We start from the raw sequence: 17,700 nt of genomic DNA on the forward strand, positions 1-17,700 counted from the left end.
GGATTAAAGTGAGGGCAGGAGCAGAGGAGGAATGTGACAGAAGGAAACAATTTGGGGAGGGCTGGGGACGTGCTAGGGGACAGAATCAGAAGAATCCGTAATTACTAAAGCATATTCTTCTCCAGAACCTGGGAATCCTGAGTCCCAGTATTCCTCTGTGGGCAAATACCTGTAAAACCATCAATTCAGTGTGTCTCATCACACTCTAGTAGCTGGTGCACACAGCAATAGCAGGCCAAAATCATTTAACACTTAATTAGCTTAAAGAGCAGATGTCTGTTCTGTGGAACTAATGGTTCCAATTGTGCTGATGGCCCATGATGGTATAGGGATCAATATGGTTCTACGTGGGGTTTTTTCCAGATTGCTTTTCGAAAAATTTGGGAAATTACACGAAAAACCCTATGTTAAAAGAACACTTATGTTTAATAGTCACATGCTCAAAAATTAGGAAACAACAGCATTAAGGTTGCTAATGCAACCCTAATTCCCCCTCTGCCCACTCTGTCTGCATATATATGAACTTTGATATAGTCTTTAATTACATGATCACATACTATTTTTCACAAGACCTCTGCCTCATTCAGGCACAGGATGGATGGTGTTCCAGGAATGAATCAGGGCTGTCTAGTAAATGAGGCTGTTGGCCCCACCTGCTTCATTTGTTACAGAAGTTGCAAAGTGTGTGGTGAATGAGGCAGGAGACTACAAGAAAAAATAAGCAGTGGATTTTATGGTTAAGGAAGTCAAATGCCACCTTGGAGAAATGGATTCTTATCCCTGCCTCTACCAGAGTTCCTATGTGATGCTGGGCAAGTCACAACCAAACTTTTCACAGGGGGCCACTAGCTGTGTGTTCCTCATTTTCTGAGTGCCCACCTTGAATCACTTGGGGCCTGATTTGTGGAAGTGCTGAGTGCTCACAGCTGTGGCTAAAATTAATAGGAGCTGTTCTGTGAACATCTAAAATGTTAAGTACTCCGAAAAGTCAGGCTCTGCGTGTCTGAGTGAGGGCATCCAAAATATGAAGGCCAAACTTCTGGCCTACTAGTCTCTTTTATAATCAATATATCTCCTTTATATTGCTTCAGTTCCCCATCTGTAAAACGGGGTTGATAACAACCTGGCTACAGAGGGATGCTGTGAGGATAAAATTAATAAATATTTGTGAAACATTCAATACTATAATGATGAGCACCATAGAAAAGCCCATGAGGAAATTAATAATTCTGTGTTCAGTGCGAGGTTTAAATTGTATGCAGTAAATAAGGCATGGGCCAGACCTGAATGATGGGGATAAAAAGAAATATTGAATAGATATCCCATCAGTGAGCACCATCCATCCTGGGCAACGAATGAGGCAGTAAAAATAGTGTGTGTTCATGTAATGAGAGATTCTATAATAATGCATACGAATGAGGGGCCCAAATTAAAGTTGCTACGGTTTCTAACTTATGTGTGCTTGCCTTTGCAACCTTAATATTCTTTTAATGTAGTCTTTTTGTATGTCATTCAGACTGCAGCCTGGGGTGGCTCACTGAACGATAGTGACTCTTGGAGCTGGTGAAAGGTGAACAAACTGCAGTACTTCTTTTGCTCAGGAAGAGGGAGGATTTGGACACATGCCAGATCTTAGAGATGGATGGGAAAACAGAATAAATTATTTAAAGCTTCAGGGCGAAGGGTCAGCAGCTATAGGGAAGTTAGCTGTGCAACTTCGCTGGGAGGGAGCCAACCCCGATTTAGGCCTATTGCACCATATCCGATTTGCCACAGAACAAATCCCACTGGTATGCCACACAGATGAGCAGCAGTGGCCGAGTTAGGTAGGGAGTTTGTTACAGTAATAAACAGCTCTAGTGATAGACTAATGATGAGAGAGAGCAGTGGGGAAGAAATCACTCATTTATAAACATATTTATAACCAGTGATATTTGCGTCCTATGAGCTCAGTGAAACAGCAAGATGCCTCAATGACGGAGGGGCCGGGTGATGTGTTTCTTGCAGCACAGCTGGCATTCTGGCAGATGAAAGCCTCAGAAACCAGAGCACCTGTCAGAGACTTAATTCATAGTTTTGGGGAGCGAGTACACTCTCCACACTCTGCCCCTCTCCCTTGCCACCCCTCTGAATGTGACGCATGGTGACGCTTCAGGGAAAGTGACAGCTGAGGAGGTGGGCTATTTCAGTCCACAGGGGATCAGCTGACAGGAGATTTTACACCACAAAAAATGCTTTTAGAGTTTGCATCAGATGGTAGGAAAATCTGACTTTAGTGCCGCCACAAGAGGGTGGGGGGAACTCACAGAAAAATACATATTCATCTGCACAGCTCTGTACTGCTGAGTGCTTATGACTCACACACACCTGGCATTTGGCTGGACTCTGCCTCCCAGCACACACAGATTTTGAGTTTGCTGTGACCAACAAAAGAGGCAATACACAAGGTCTCTCTCTGAGTCAATACAGAAGCAATGCTATGTAATTTATTTGTCACAGTCCACCAGTGAGGTTCTAATATGTGCTCAGAGTCCCGTTCTATGGTGGGCTTCACGGGAAGCAGGCACTACACTATTAGTTATTTGTGTCGTGCCATGGATGCAAAGGAGCTTTATAGATAGAATGACCAGTAGCTGCCTTAAGATATTTACGGCTATCCCACCATGGGGGAAGACAAAGAAAAGAAGGGGAGTACGGGTGCAGGGAGACAATAGTGAGCGATCATGTGATGATAACATGGGCAGCACATTGGAGAATTTTAACAGATATGATTAGGGGACTACAGTGCAGCTGCTAGTAATGGAAGGCTGCATGGGTATAATGCAGGGAAGATGAAAGAAGGGCAATGGCAACATGGCTCTGTCTTCCCTAAGTGAAATACCATACTGAGGATCTTCAGGGTTTCTTCATGATCAGATTTTAAGAGCAGAAGGGGCCACTATAATCATGTAGTCTGACTTCCTCCATAAAACAGGCAATATATTTGCATCCAGTAATCCCTGCCCTGAGCTCAATAACTTGTTGTGGAGCTGGTGCGCATGTATTTAAAGCAAAACTCGGTGTTATTCTAAGAGAGCTCATGTGATGGGGAGTCCACCACGCTCCTCAATAAGCTGTTGTGATGCTTAATTGTGGTCACTGCTAAAAATCTGCACCTTATTTCCAGTTTGAACTTTTCTAGCTTTGACTTCCAGCCCCTGGATCTTCTTATGCCTTTGCCTGCTAGAATGAAGAGCCCTCTAATATTAGGCATCTTTTCCTAATCTTCCCTTGGGATAGGGGATTCCTACATTGCTCCTTTGTAACTATCTGCTTACTCCTCCCCCAGAGCTAACCCTGTGGACTAAAAGGCTGCTCTCTGGCCAACCACCTAGGGGAGCTCACAACTGGGATAAAATGTGAAATGTTGCATATACCTACACCTTTATCCACCAATGACTTGTCTACACTTTAAAATGTCACTCTGTTAACCAACACGTTAACTACCATGATGTCTTTAGACAAGAAGAAAAGGAGTACTTGTGGCACCTTAGAGACTAACAAATTTATTTGAGCATAAGCTTCCGTGAGCTACAGCTCACTTCATCGGATGCATTCATTTAGACAAGGAACGTCAAGTTTAACGTTGTGTCAGCTGTTTGTGACTAACTGTAGGGTTCACAACCGGTTGACATGACGGTAATCATGGTAGCCCTGGTCTTCACTTAGTGCTAAATTGTGCTTAACACTATTTGTTAAAATGGGATACTTAAAGCATTTTCTAGCACAATGCTTTTTGCCATGTATAGATTAGACCTCTTGCATGTCACAGAATGAAGTTCTTAATGTCACTGGAAACAAAAGGTGCGGCCACAAGCTAACAAGCGTTAGACTAGAACAGCATTGCAGTTCGGATGGCAGTAATGAAGGCCATAACGTATGGTACAGCGCTGTGTGTTCTGATGTTTCAGTCTCAGCTGCTTTGGGATTTTAAAAAGAAATTCCATGCTAGTGCACGATTTATCTCTGTTTATCCACAGAACAAATATGGTAAGGACAACAGCAGCACAAGAGTCCACTGGAACTATATTGCGTAGTGCCAACACTTCTTTCTTACCTGACCTCCCAGAACCTCCCTACACACAGCTGGTAGATCTTAGCACCCACTAGTCAACATCTACATCATTCTTCCAACAGACACCCATGCTTAGGGTTCCTACAGACTCAGAAACTAAAAATTCAGCTGCCTTTGTGGTAACAAACAGGTTTACATTTACAACCCTACCAAAGCCTCTCAGAGTCCAACAGAGTCTTCTCCCAGCTACACCTCCAAGAACATATTTCAGAACTGCAGTGTTTTTGTGACGACTGTATGACCACAGTCTAGTAAACAGGCTGCTCAATAAGGAATGGCAGGCAGGTGCTCCCTCCATAGCCCCCTTCTGTGGTTTTTAACTAAGCATCTGCTGCATAGGCAAGAGCTGAGGGGTTTCTGAAGCCTGCCCCACTCAACAATAACTCCAGCTACCACAAGCAGATAATCTTCTGTTGGATCAGAATGCTGTGGCCTCAGCATGCCAGTGACGATGAGCCAGTCTCCGGGGCAATCGTGATGCAGAAGGCCAGGCTGGTAATACTACTCGGAAGAGCTAGAATGATAGGAATGATGACAGATCATCGTGTGTCACTGAGATAGGACAAGAAGGCTGAGGACCAAGGCATCTTAATCCCCAGCAACCTTGCTCTCCCTGATCCTTTCACAAAGCTTCCCCACACCTGCATCGACAAACCGAAGAAGCCAGCACACACACACACAGGGGATCAAAACAAACCTTAGACTTCTCAGCCTAGATAAACATAAGGGAGACATGACCTGGAACTGCATCCTGGCCAGAGGGTCCCATTGATATAGCAAAGATCTGCATGGTAGGTAAATACAAAAGGTCTGACACACAAGTGACATCAGCCACCCTCAAGTAACAGGACTAAACCTGCCATGGATGTACTGTTACCCTCAGATCTCAATATAACAAATATTAACACGGAACAGCCCAAATGGAGCTACTTAAACTTGGAAGGCAAATTTGGTGGTAGTCAGGGGAGGAAAGTGAAAAGTCTGGAACATTCTCCCCACCAGCTACTTAGACAATTTTGAAGCACAGTGTTTTATTTAACACAGATGCTACAGTTGTTCCCAATCATAAGATGACCTCTTAGCAACAAGCAAATAGACATGATAGTGAACAGCAGTGCGGAGTACTGAAGTATGGACCGGTCCCAGGTTCCAAACCATGCTACCTACCTCCCCCAAAAAGAAAAGACCATGGGACCACAATTTGGGAGGGAGAAGGACAGCAAGAAGCATTAGCAACCAGGTTAGTAAGCCCTAATGTTTTAACCTATTGACCACACTTTGAGACCAGGCAGACATGCTAATTAAAAAAGGGCCCAAACCATGAAGTTCTGGATCTCAACTCTTCTGCCTCAGAGTTTGGGGGTGTTTTGATCCATCTCTAAAGCTGATTGAAAGGAATTTAACGTTTATTGAGAACTCCAAAAACCGAAGCCTCCTAGGGACAGAGCACAGCACATCTAATAAAGCACCATTTATGTTTACAATTCAAATATTCAAACCCCAGTTCCAAACTACAGGTCTTGGGCACCACCAAAGTCAGGTTATTTCAGTCAGTTTATCATAAACACATGAAGCTTACATGTCCCAGCATGTAATGCTACACATTTTTCTGAGTAGCCCAGGTACACAGCACGATGGGTCCTTTAGTCTGTACAAGCTAGGTCCCATTATTAGAGAGGGGGTCTGCTGCAATCTGCTCTTATTGTGTGTCAGTTAGGTTTTGTCCCCATGTTCCTGGCATATTGCCAACGTGCCTCCCTTTCCTCCTAATGCAATTGGCAAAAAGAGCATGGGTACCGCTGGTGCAGGATATTTGTCATTCTTTTGTGCCAAAGCGGTTAAATCAAACCATCAAAGCTTGATCCTCTCTTATCGGATGCTCCACTTTTCCCTCCAGTTTCGATACGTATAAGCTGGCTAAGGAAGAGCTCAGCTTTACTCTCAGCTCCTGTCATAGTGCTCTGAAGCAGGAACTCAGTTCCCAGATTGGAAAGGAGGGCAGGGGAAGAGCAGGAGAGGGCAAGAAGGAAGAGTCACAGGCTTAAAGTAACTCACCGATGTGATAAACCTGTACAAAGGTTGCCGCCTCTCTGTATATTTCACTGTGATGGGGCTCAGATCATAGCGAAACCAGATAGCGGGGATAATGCGGCCAGTGTGACTGTAGGCAACATACTCCTGGAAAAAGAGAGTGGGGAGAGAGGAAGGCAGAAAGCGTGAGCAATTTTATTTCAAAGAAGTTGATCTCAGAACTGACTCCACTGGGCTGCTCCTCATTCCTACCCAGGAAAATTGCAACATTCTATCAGGAGATAATAATTACCCATAACGATTACACTAAGAAGAGTAACTTGTTCATTTCTGAATGACTATACTCAGCAATACTGACGGCATGGTGATGTGGCAGAGAACAAAAAATGCCACTCAGTATGACCCTAATCCAAAGCCCACTGAAGTCAATGAAAAAAAAAAAAAAAAAAAAAAAGAGTTTTGGATCAGTCCCAAGTGGATACATGGATTTTCCAAGTGGTTTTAGATAGAGTTCTAGCACTATTAAAATTAAACTGCAGCTAACCCACTGGTAAGTTAAGCAATACAAAGGGAATTTAATTTACACCAGCTTGTCGGCCTGCCCCATGCATTCAGAACAACAAAGCTTTCCCTGTATCTGAGGCCCCAAGCACATTGAGATACAAACAGATTTTTGCCTGCCCAGTGCAAATGGGACAGAGCCGTGTTTAAACCATGTTAAGAAACTTGCTCTAGGCAAGGAGGGGACCTAATGTAGCAGAGAGTTTGCAAACACCTTTTTAAATCTGTTGAGCAGAGACACTCTTAGCTTCACTGTGGACAGGGCCCTTTAATCCACTTCCTATATAGCAGGTACAGGTGAAGTATCAGCCAAAGGGCAGCTCTCCAGCAAAAGACAGATCATCCACCATTATGGACAAACCAGCACTGCAAAAGGGATTTCTAAAACCTGCTTTGAAAATACATCTTAGTTCTATCAGGTCTCACCAAGAAAACATTTAGATGATTTGCTGTATAATATTTTAACTGTGCCCTCAACACAAAGATAAATACCAGCCACTGATATGAGCAGACGGACAAGTCGAGGAGGAGAGTTCTCTTTGAGATACAGCAAATCTTTGAGAAATACCTGAGCATGCCCTCACATTCTGGCCCTTATCCCAGCAGACACCCCTTCCTGTGACACGTGTGCCACTTTTGACTGTTAGACCCAACTCTTCAGGAGATAGGGACAACAACAACCCTAGAGAGGTGGATGAAGGACTAACAAAGACGTGTCCACAGGTATAACACGAACAGGATGATCTCTTCTCAGGAAAGGGAGAGGGAACCAACTGAAGCAGCACCATCATGCTCCATCAACCCCACAGGGATTTTTCCTTCCTTTTGAAGTCTCTTCCAGAGGAGGTGGACTGAGCTTCAGTGGACAGAACAGGAGGGGACCCAGACCAGCATATTTTAAGGGCTCCTTGCAGAGCTAACTGGTTGATGCCAGAACTGTAGTGGTGGCTTTGGGTGGAGAGGAAACAGAAGATCTAGGAGATAACGTAGGAGAGGAGACAGACAGTCTGCACACATCTCCATCATGGTAGAGAACCACCTCATGGCTAGGGCATCTATACCAGACTATTCCAAAGACTTCCTTCCGATTCCTGCTTCCCTCTTATCAGCATGGGAGTCTAGAGCAGAGGCAGTAATCAGAGACCTTTTTAAAATGTACAGAAAATGCAGACGCAGCTCCATTTGCCTGAACTCTGGTTATGAAGAGAACAGTTTTGACAGAACTGACCTCATTTTTTCCTTCCTTACCTCCGCCCTCAGCAACACAGTCCTGATGATACAGTCTTGGCTGAGGGCCCCAACTGCAATCCTGCTCACAGAAGTATCGAGATCAGCAGCTCAGGATGTATGTTTTCCTAATTAATTTCAGAACTTGTATTGCAAGAGAGTCTTATCTGAAGAGTGGTTGTAACATTAAACAGAAAGAATACATTCTATCCAGGGAGAGAAAGCCATCCAAACTGTCAGGACACTCTGTACAGCACAAGCAGAAAGCACAGGAGACTATCACTAGTCTTGGCACAGCTCATGAGAGCAAAATAAATGAGTGGATATTTTAGCAGAATGGCAGCCTCAGAACCCTCAAGTAGAATGGACACAATAAATTTGCATGCAAATGGTCTGAAGGGAAGTAAGAGCCACTCGATGCTCCACTGGGCCAATGCAATCAAGAGATGTCCTGCAAAAACATCCACAGACATGAAGAGCAAGAACCCTGCCCACCTTCGAGTGACTAGCAAAGGGCAGTACTCCCATAAACAATGCATTATGTTTGCGCTATGTGTTAAAATAATAGTTAATTTTTCAGAGTCTAAAGGCTCTTTAAAGGGAAAATAATTACTCCCAATCAATTCAGTCATAGGAATGGCCTGCCAGGTTCCCACACTGTAAAAAGAAGGAGAGTACCAGGCAATAAATCTCTCTGAAACTCCCACTGGCCACTGTTTGCCCTTCCAGGCCAATGGGAGCTGCAAGCGGCCGAACCTGTGGATGCGGCAGGTAAACAAACTGGCCCGACCCACCAGGGGGCTTACCCTGGAGGGCCTCGTGCCAAAAGGTTGCCAATCCCTGATCTAGAATTACTTCAGGCAATGAAGGTTTTAGGTACAATATATATGGACTTGAGTTAAGCTCACATAGGAGAGAGTGAACTGCAAGGCAACAACTCTCCAGAGAAAGAATAATTAGCACCAGGCGCTGAGAAAAATTCTCATGCTACTATAATGTAGCAGGGTGCTAAGTATAGAAGAGGTGACTGCAAGAGTCCTTGTTCTAAAGCAATTCAGTTCCTCACTCTTCCAGCAGAGGTTACTGTATGCCTACCAAACACAAATGCTATATAAACAGAGCGCAATACCAATAGCATGGATTGAGCTTTGTAAGTAAAGAGCTTCCTATGAACTCATTGGGTTTTTCTTCCCCAATGGCCAGCCTATGTAACAGTCACCTCCAGCCTTACCTTGTTTGCTACAGTATACTGGTATGAGTACCGCTGTTTGCCGCTTATATCTTCATACACGGTGGGGACTATCTTCAATATATAATCATGAGATGCAAGGGCTATGAGGCAGAAAGGGAAAGGATAGATTAGCCAGTGAAAAAGCTCATGCCTCCCAGAGGAGGGTGGGAGCTCATGACAGCTATTAGTAAAGGATAGGGGTGATTTTGGTGGTAATGGTGGTAGCAGTAGCAAGTGGGTGGGGGTTAGAAGAGCAGTATACAGATGCAAATACCATAAGCCCCCTGCTCAGACTTGCGACAATCCATGTCATACCCAGCTAGTCCCTCTCATAATCAAGCTGCAGAGAATGCCACCTACTACAAAATCCAGGGTGCAAGAGGGGAGGTAGCAAAGGACGCTGTGTATTAGGCCTTCCCTAGGGTCAGGGGTGGGAATGGAAATCCCATTCACTGATGCAGGGATTGTTTTGATTGCTTTTCTGGCCCCCTAATCAGTGTTGCATTAATATCCTGGTTTTTATTTTGCCTTTGCCCACCATCGGTGGGCTGGCTAAGCCCTGAAAGCACTGACAATACATACGGTTTGAGCTGAGTTTGTCTGCTCCCCCTAGGGCATTGAATGCTCCATGAATGTTCTGGACCTGGAGAGCGAGAAAACACATACAGTGGTTATATTATATACTTAGTGCTTTTGGCTTTTGCTTCCCCACCTTTGAAGGCTCCAGTTTGACTCAGTCTTCCCGAATGCAAAGCCTCAACCCAATGAGAAAAAGGCACAAATTATTTTCAGTGACCATTACTACAAGGATTGGCTCCAATTGGTGAGGTTGTAAGATCAATCTCCAAAGATCTAACATTAATGTCCACTCTAAATTGCTTCAGCCAAGGGAGCACTCCCAAATTGGAAGCGACTGGTAGGGAAACACAAGTCAGTCTGAAGCTTTGAGGTGAGTCGCCATGGCAAACGATGACATCATCGCACACCAGTCTGCGTTGGTGGGTAGTGTCAACAACCCATAATTAGGATCAATCTCCCAGCTGGAGAATAAAAGCTTGCACTAGCAAGCTCTCATCATTCTATCACATGCAAATAAAACGTAGAGACTATAGCCTGCTGGGAGTCACACTTTAAAGATTCAAATTCAGGGCAGAACCTGGAGCTTTCTATAGCTTTCACTCAGACGCATTCCTAGAACAAACACACACTATTCTTGAAAGAGGGTAAGGCAACATGCCAGCTAGGTCATCCATTCCTTAGCAGCTGGTTCCAGGCATGCAAGCGTTAGGCACTCCCAACCCCTCACCACAGATCAATTGGATTCCCCCATTACTCCCCACTCCTCTAAGGTACAGGCTAATGGAATTAGTTGAAAACAATAAGGACCAACATCCACTAATAGAATGACTGATTTGGGAAACTTCTGGAATGGTGAAAGCTATACAGAGGTCCTGAAACTGTAGTCAGAGGGTTGCAGTGGTAACACATGCCACATTAAGATATACAGAAGGAGAAGAGATATCCACTAGCCGGGAAATTACTGACAGACAACAGATAAGCAGTTTTGTTTGGAGGAAGAGTTGTGTCCTTCTAGCTTTCACTGCATTAACAAGTCACTGCACCAATTTGCATTACCCACCATCCTGCCAACAGCTGTAAGCACTTGACTGCATAGGATACATCCACCTGATCCTACGGCATGTTCCCCTGATCAGTATTCCACAGCAAGATGGTTTGGGAAAGAAACAAGCTAACAAGGTCCCTTATCAATATCCTAGGAAAGAAAATTCTAGCAAGACAAATTCCTTGTTTCTCATTAAACTGAACTGATGGAACAGGTAACACGCAGGTGACAAACATAACTGGAAGCACAAATGGGTTTTCTATAATGTCTTTGAGACTGCTGGTATCTCAAAAGGCTTGCACAGTGTCGAGTTGGAGAGTAGCAGTGTAGTAACTAGGCAGGCAGTCAGCATTCTGTGCTATAGCTCACACATCCTTGGACATCTAGAGAGGGGGAATATTTGACTTGGCAACAGGGTTAACCTCAGTTCTTCTTGATACATGCGATAGGAGTCAAACTTCTACTAGGAAAGCCCTTTGAGACAGGCAGAAAGGCCATCACTTTAAGGTCTCATCTGAAAGATGGCACCTGTTATGACACAGCAGCTCTTCCAACCACTCCTTCAGCATCAACATCCAGTAGAAGTCCTGGCAGGAAACATGAAGCCTCAAGCCTCAGATCAGAGGGTAGAGCACATTAATAGCTGAACAGTTAATCCTGGCAGAATCAGGTACTTTTTGAAGACAACTCTGAATACTTTCCTTCTCCAAAAGGAGCCACACTCTGAAGTGACTACACAAAGGAATTAATGGTCAAGCAGAAGTGTCCTCGTATTAGGGGATACTTTGGGGGCAGCTCAGGACAGGAGTCTGCCTAATAACTGTGACCTCTACATAATCTAAAGGAGGGAGCATATGTCAGTGAAGAAGCATATATGCTTGATTTACACGAGATGCTGGCTGCACTACAAGCGACCAACCACTGCAACATGCCAGCAGAATGCCTGGTGGTTTTCAATGTCATAATACCTTGAAGAGGTGGAAAAGCAAGGCAGCTGGTGTTTAGCAGGCATAGATGCATGGATGTGTGTATGGACTGCTGGCTTAGCTCAGCATATTTACAGGCAGCTGTGGTAATTCAAAACTAGTTCAGAAGGGATGAGCTCAGGTAAACATCTATTTCAGAGGACTGTCTGTGCATTATATAACTCCATGAACCATCCAACCCTTCCTAAGGTTCACACAAGACATCAGAGTTAAGTTTAAACTACCAGGGTAAGGCCAGGGGAAGATGTGTCACTCAATAATAGTTCTAAGACACATGATACATATAAAAGTTCCCCCAATTTCCTTCATCTTAGTGGGTAGCACGTCACTTGCTTCTGCTCCACTTGGTACTTTGGCCTGGTCTACACTAGGGAAATTTACAAAACGTTTTCCTCCAATTCAGCTTGAGCCACTATTAAAACCAATCGGAAACATAGTTTAGACAAGGTTCCAGCAGCCAGACCAGTCTTAAACCACTATTTCAATTAGACTTGCTTTTCAGAAAGTTTAGCTAAAATATTGGTAAAAATGGGTTGCTGGATCCTTGTCTGAACTCTGGTGGTCACCTGTTTTGATGACAGTTCAGCTGAAACAGCGCTAAAACTGGTGGGATACTTTTTGTAAGTTTGCCTAGTACAGACAAGGCCTAGGAGGCCATACACAACAGCATACAGTCAAGGCACAAACAACAGACTTTGGGGGCAAATGTCCAGTGTCTGGAAAACATTCCAAGTTCTTCCAATGTCAAAACCCACAAGCTGTAGATATAATGTCCTGGGAGGCTAGGGTTCAAGAAGGCATAGTTACAACACAAAAAAACCTGCCCTTTAGATTATTTCATTCTTCTGTGTAAACAAGGAGAGCGAGGATCCCAGACCAGTAGTTTACTGAGAGCAATGTCTCATTTTTGTGCCACAAGTAGGGGGGTGCCTGGAAGATTCCACCCCCGCGACGCACATCCCAAATTGGACAGGAGCTAAGCCCAAGGCTCCGCGCAATCATAATTTGATCATCAGCAACATTTACAGTGAGCGGCATCTGATTTTGGTGACTCACGTGAACAGAGCTTATTTTGTGGGCACAGCTTGGAGGAGTACCGCCACCATTTCCCAGCCACCTTCCAATCTGGTCATGGATGGCAGGAGATAGCCCCATTTTGCAGACAGGGAAACCGAAGCACCGAGTTGTTAAATGATTTACCCAAGGTCACAAAACATCTGTACGATACAGGTAAGTGACTAGACCCTGATCTACTGAACACCAGTCCCATGCACTAGAGCACGCTGTCAGAGTACTGGAGAGAACACCCCCTCCCCATTTTGAGCTCTGCACTTCAAATTCAGGCAGTACTGAGATGAAATGTAGAAAAGGTTAATGTAGCCTAAAGTAGCACAACCTCTGAGACTCCAGTGGGCTTTTCACTATTGGAGAGAGGGGATAAATATTCTCCTAGTCTGTCAGCAAATGGAGGTGGGGAGATCCCTTGAGGGATAATCTGGGAGGTTTTTGCAGTTGGAGTTTATGAAAAACTCACATTTCAGGCCACGACACAATAAGGAACAAGGGAATCAGGCAAGCCCTTCAACCCACTATTAAATCAGCAGATACCCTAAGATAAACACTGAAGAAAGCTCACTCATATCCAGATCACAGGAAAATGATCCACACCCCCCACCTCACGAAATCACTCAGGATACGTCTTTTGCTGCAGCTGGAGTATGCTTCCCCCAGTGCAGACCCACTAGCTCTGCTTCAGCTAGGATGCTAAAAAAACAGGGTGGCTGTGGTGGTGGCTCAGGCTAGCCACCCAAGTACATACCCAGGAGGTGAGGTGAGCTTGTGCATGGTTGGCTAGCCTGAGCTGCCGTTCATGCTACTGTGGCTACACTGCTATTTTTAGCATGCTAGCTCAAGCAGAACTAGTGCATCTATGTGCCTGCTCTAGGAAGCACACTCCGCCTGCAGCGTAGACACGCCCTCAGTGGCTCTCACTAGTGCTTGCTCAGACTTGCTAGAAGCAGAGTAATGAACATCTCCTCCCATGTCACATACCCTTTAGCTCATGGGTTTTGCTTACTGTGCCAGCAGCATGTGCACACACATGCATGAAGAGACGGAGGTGACTGAACAGCATGTGTTATTTAGAGGCATGAGATTTCTGAATCAACCTGTAATGGCACACACCAATAGCCAGCTACATCTGGGAGAGTGGCAGACTATATGATGTACTAAATAATTCTATGCTGGGGGACACAATGTCTGCAATCAGACATCTTCTGCCTGTCCCCCTCCATGCCCAAAGCCCTCCAATTGTCCAGCCTTCTCACCACATTCACGCTAACACTCTCCGAAGACTGCAGGATGCAGTGGTGGGAACATTCCCATATAGGACATGTTTCCCATGCAGTCAGCAGTAGCCCCTATTTGCACTTCCTCTTATAGTGGACCACCATGTCTACTAAAGTTAAGATTTATTTTTCATACTTTTCAAAGTGCTTTACAGACATTAAACCTCCTAATCAATATGCTAATATTTCAGTGCTCCAACACAAGACATGTCCTAAAGGAAGCAGGAGCAGAATGAAATAGAGGACGACAAAGCAATGCTTTAGACTCATTAGCATTACAAAGATTTTGGAGTACGCAGGCATGTGTGGAACAGGGAGCAGCATAATGAAATGTCTGTGTTGAGGAACCAGGATTACAAAGAGGCTCTGTTTAAGCCATACTGGGGGGTAAGTCATGGAATAGGTTTGTGCATGCACCTTTGTATCCCTATGAAGTCAGCTTTCTGGAAGCAAATTACAAAGGTGTGAGTTGTCTCCATTAAGAAGTCAGGAATTATGCAATAACATATAGCACACCAGGTGAAACGCTAGCCATAGGGCAAATGCACACATTCACCTTCTCCCCAGCTGTAGGCTGGCAGCTTTGAGCAACCACTCAATTTGTCCTATGAGAAGGGGGAAGTTGCTAGATGTCTCACTTTCTAATCTTTGATCTCCCTTAGAAGTATAGCGAAAGGAAGGGCAATGGGGCTAGAATTTTTTGCAGTAGCATATGCTCTCAGCCACCACTTGTCCCTTGATGTACATGCCTAGCCTCCACAAAGCCACTAACTGAAGCTACATGTGCAAAATGAATATTCAAAGCAACTTGCCAAGTGCTGTAGCGGGGAATCTGGACTCAGGATTCCTAAATTCTATTCCTAGTGATGCCAGTGACATCACAACCTTTTTATGCCTCCATTTCCCATCACCATCTGTGCAGCAAGGATAGGGCTACCTATCCATCTTTTCAAAAGCACTGTGAGATCTATAGATGAAACACAGCCACAAAAGTTTTAAGTTCTCTATTGTGAATGAGAATACAGCTCCTCCCTGCCCTTCCCTACCACACACAGCCCTTCTGTAAAATGCTCCAAAATGTAGTAAAAATAAGACTGGTTCCTCTGCCCCTGTAGGCAGCAAGATGGCCCGGATGGAGGACTCACCTGTAACTTATCCCCAAATGAGAGTTTGTGGATGATGTGCGTCATGTCAGGATTCTGAGGCTGTGCAGTGGCACTGTGTGTTGACACATGAAAGTTACCTGGAACCTGCAGTCAGCCAATCATTCAAAAAAAAAAAAAAAAGGAAACACATGACTATATTTTATTTCCTTAGGCGTTATTAGGTATCGCACCACAAAATAGGACCACAAGGATAAGATCATAGACCCGTCTACTCTAGGAACGGCCACTACTTGATGTTTCAGAGAAAGTTTGAAAGCCCATAATGCACCTGGCCAGCGAGGTAATGCTGCACATAGAGGGGAGATCGGCTTACATCCCAAAATACAAGACCCAAGTGGCCTTATAAACACATTGCATACACTTATTTTCAACAAATCATACCCCAGCATTTCCAGGTCCCAAGACCTAAGGCATACCTTCCCTTTCGCCCATCAAAATGGGGATCCACGATTGCCGCAGGTGAAAAATAATTGTCTAAAATTTTTCTCCCACACTCACACTTATACATGGACCCATTATTGTTTAGCTGCGTAGAAAAGTCCTGGGTACTAGTCTTATATATATAAAAAGAGTTAGAGGCTTCACGTACATACAAACTGGTCAGATTTTCAGCTTCCAGCCCTGACAGTGGCCACCTCAAGAACAGGTTTTGTTAACTTAGGGAAAAAGAGAGTTACCTTTTCTGTAACCGGTGTTCTTCAAGATGTGTTGCTCATGTCCATTTCATATTAGGTGTGTGTGCTCGCCACATGCACCGGTGCTGGAAGATTTTCCCTTAGCAGTATCCGTAGAGGAGTGCCTCTGGCGCCCTCTGGAGTGGCACCCGTATGGCACAGTATAAGGGGCGCCACCAGCTCCCACGACCCTCAGTTCCTTCTTGCCGGAAACTCCAACAGTGGGGAAGGAGGGCGGGTTGTGGAATAGACATGACCAACACATCTCAAAAAACACCAGTTACAGAAAAGGTAACTGTCTTTTCTTCTTCGAGTGCTTGCTCATGTCCATTCCATATTAGCGACTCCAAAGCAGTACCTCTGGAGGCGAGTAGGAGTTCACGGACATGTAGATTGCAACACCACTCTGCGGAACCAAGTGTCGTCCCTGGCCTGCTGAGTGATGGCATAATGAGTCATGAATGTAAGGACAGAAGACCACGTTGCAGCTTTACAGATGTCCTGGATAGGGATGTGTACCAGGAAGGCCATCAAAGTGGCCTGCGCTCTCATCAAGTGGGCTGTGACAATCGGCGGTGGCAGAACCCCTGCCAGGCCATAACAGGTCCTTATGCATGAAGTGATCCAATTGGAAATCTTCTGCAAGGACACCAGGTGACCCTTCATCCTATCCACTGTAGCTATGAAGATTTGAGTCGATTTTAGGAAAGGCTTAGTGCATTCTAAATAGAAAGCCAAGGCCCTTCGGACGTCCAGCACATGAAGATGCCTCTCCTCACTGGTCTTGTGTGGTTTGGGTCAGAACACCAGGAGGAAGAGGTCCTGGTTCATATGGAAGGTGGATACCACCTTCGACAGGAAGGCCGGGTGGGACCGCAACTGAACTTTATCATTGTAGAAGACAGTGTATGGAGGTCCTGAGATCAAGGCTTTAATTTCAGAGACCCGTCCTGCTGATGTCACCGCCACCAGGAACGCAGCCTTCCGTGACAGGTGGGAAAGGGAGCAGGACCCAGTGGCTCAAAGGGTGAGCTGGCGAGCCTAGAGAGGACCAAGTTAAGATCCCACTGTGGGACAGGAGTCCGTACCTGTGGGAAGAGTCTCTCGAGGCCTCTCAAGAATCTGACCGTCCTGTCATAAGAAAACACCATCTGCACAGTGCCATGTGACCCAGCAGGCACAAGCAAACCCTGGCCATAGTCAGAGGGAATGCAGAGAACTCTGCGATGGGGTCCATCAACGTCTGGAACCTTTCTAGCGTCAGGAATGCTCTGGCACGGTCGAGTCGAGCACCGCTTCAATGAACTCTATCCTTTCCACCAGAACTAACATAGATTTTTTGTGGTTCACCAATAGGCCCAGGGAGCGGCACGTGGCTTGCAGCACCATGACATCCTCTTCGACCTGAGACCTGGAGTTGCTCTTGACTAGCCAGTCATTGAGGTACGGGTAGATCTGGATACCCCGAAGCCTGAGGTAAGCCGCCACCACGAGCACGCACTTGGTAAACACTCTGGGTGCTGTCTCCAGGCTGAACGGGAGGACCGCAAACTGGTAGTGGTGGGGCCCCACCATAAACTGGAGGAAGCATCTGTGACCTTGAAAGATCGCTATGTGGAAGCATGAGTCCTTCAAGTTGAGGGCGGCATACCAGTCTCCTGGATCCAGGGGAGGGGATAATAGAAGCCAAGGAGACCATGTGGAACTTTAGCTTCTTTAGATACTTGTTGAGGTCCCT

General features: G+C 45.3%; 1 protein-coding gene across 2 annotated transcripts in view; it reads right to left on the bottom strand.

Annotated features, from left to right (window-relative positions):
• ERGIC1 (endoplasmic reticulum-golgi intermediate compartment 1) overlaps window positions 1-17,700 on the bottom strand; it is a 101,753-nt gene that overhangs the window by 5,138 nt on the left and 78,915 nt on the right. Inside the window, exons 6-9 of one of the 2 annotated variants that reach the window (XM_048862630.2) lie at window positions 15,268-15,372; window positions 9,747-9,807; window positions 9,165-9,265; window positions 6,170-6,292 (exon numbers count right to left, since the gene is read on the bottom strand). In XM_048862630.2, coding sequence (XP_048718587.2) covers window positions 6,170-6,292; window positions 9,165-9,265; window positions 9,747-9,807; window positions 15,268-15,372 — 390 coding nt within the window. The remainder of the gene's footprint in view (window positions 1-6,169; window positions 6,293-9,164; window positions 9,266-9,746; window positions 9,808-15,267; window positions 15,373-17,700) is intronic. The other variant, XM_075131340.1, reaches the window with a different exon arrangement.

Source organism: Caretta caretta, chromosome 8 (assembly GCF_965140235.1).
Source record: "Caretta caretta isolate rCarCar2 chromosome 8, rCarCar1.hap1, whole genome shotgun sequence".
Classification (NCBI taxonomy): Eukaryota; Metazoa; Chordata; order Testudines; family Cheloniidae; genus Caretta; species Caretta caretta.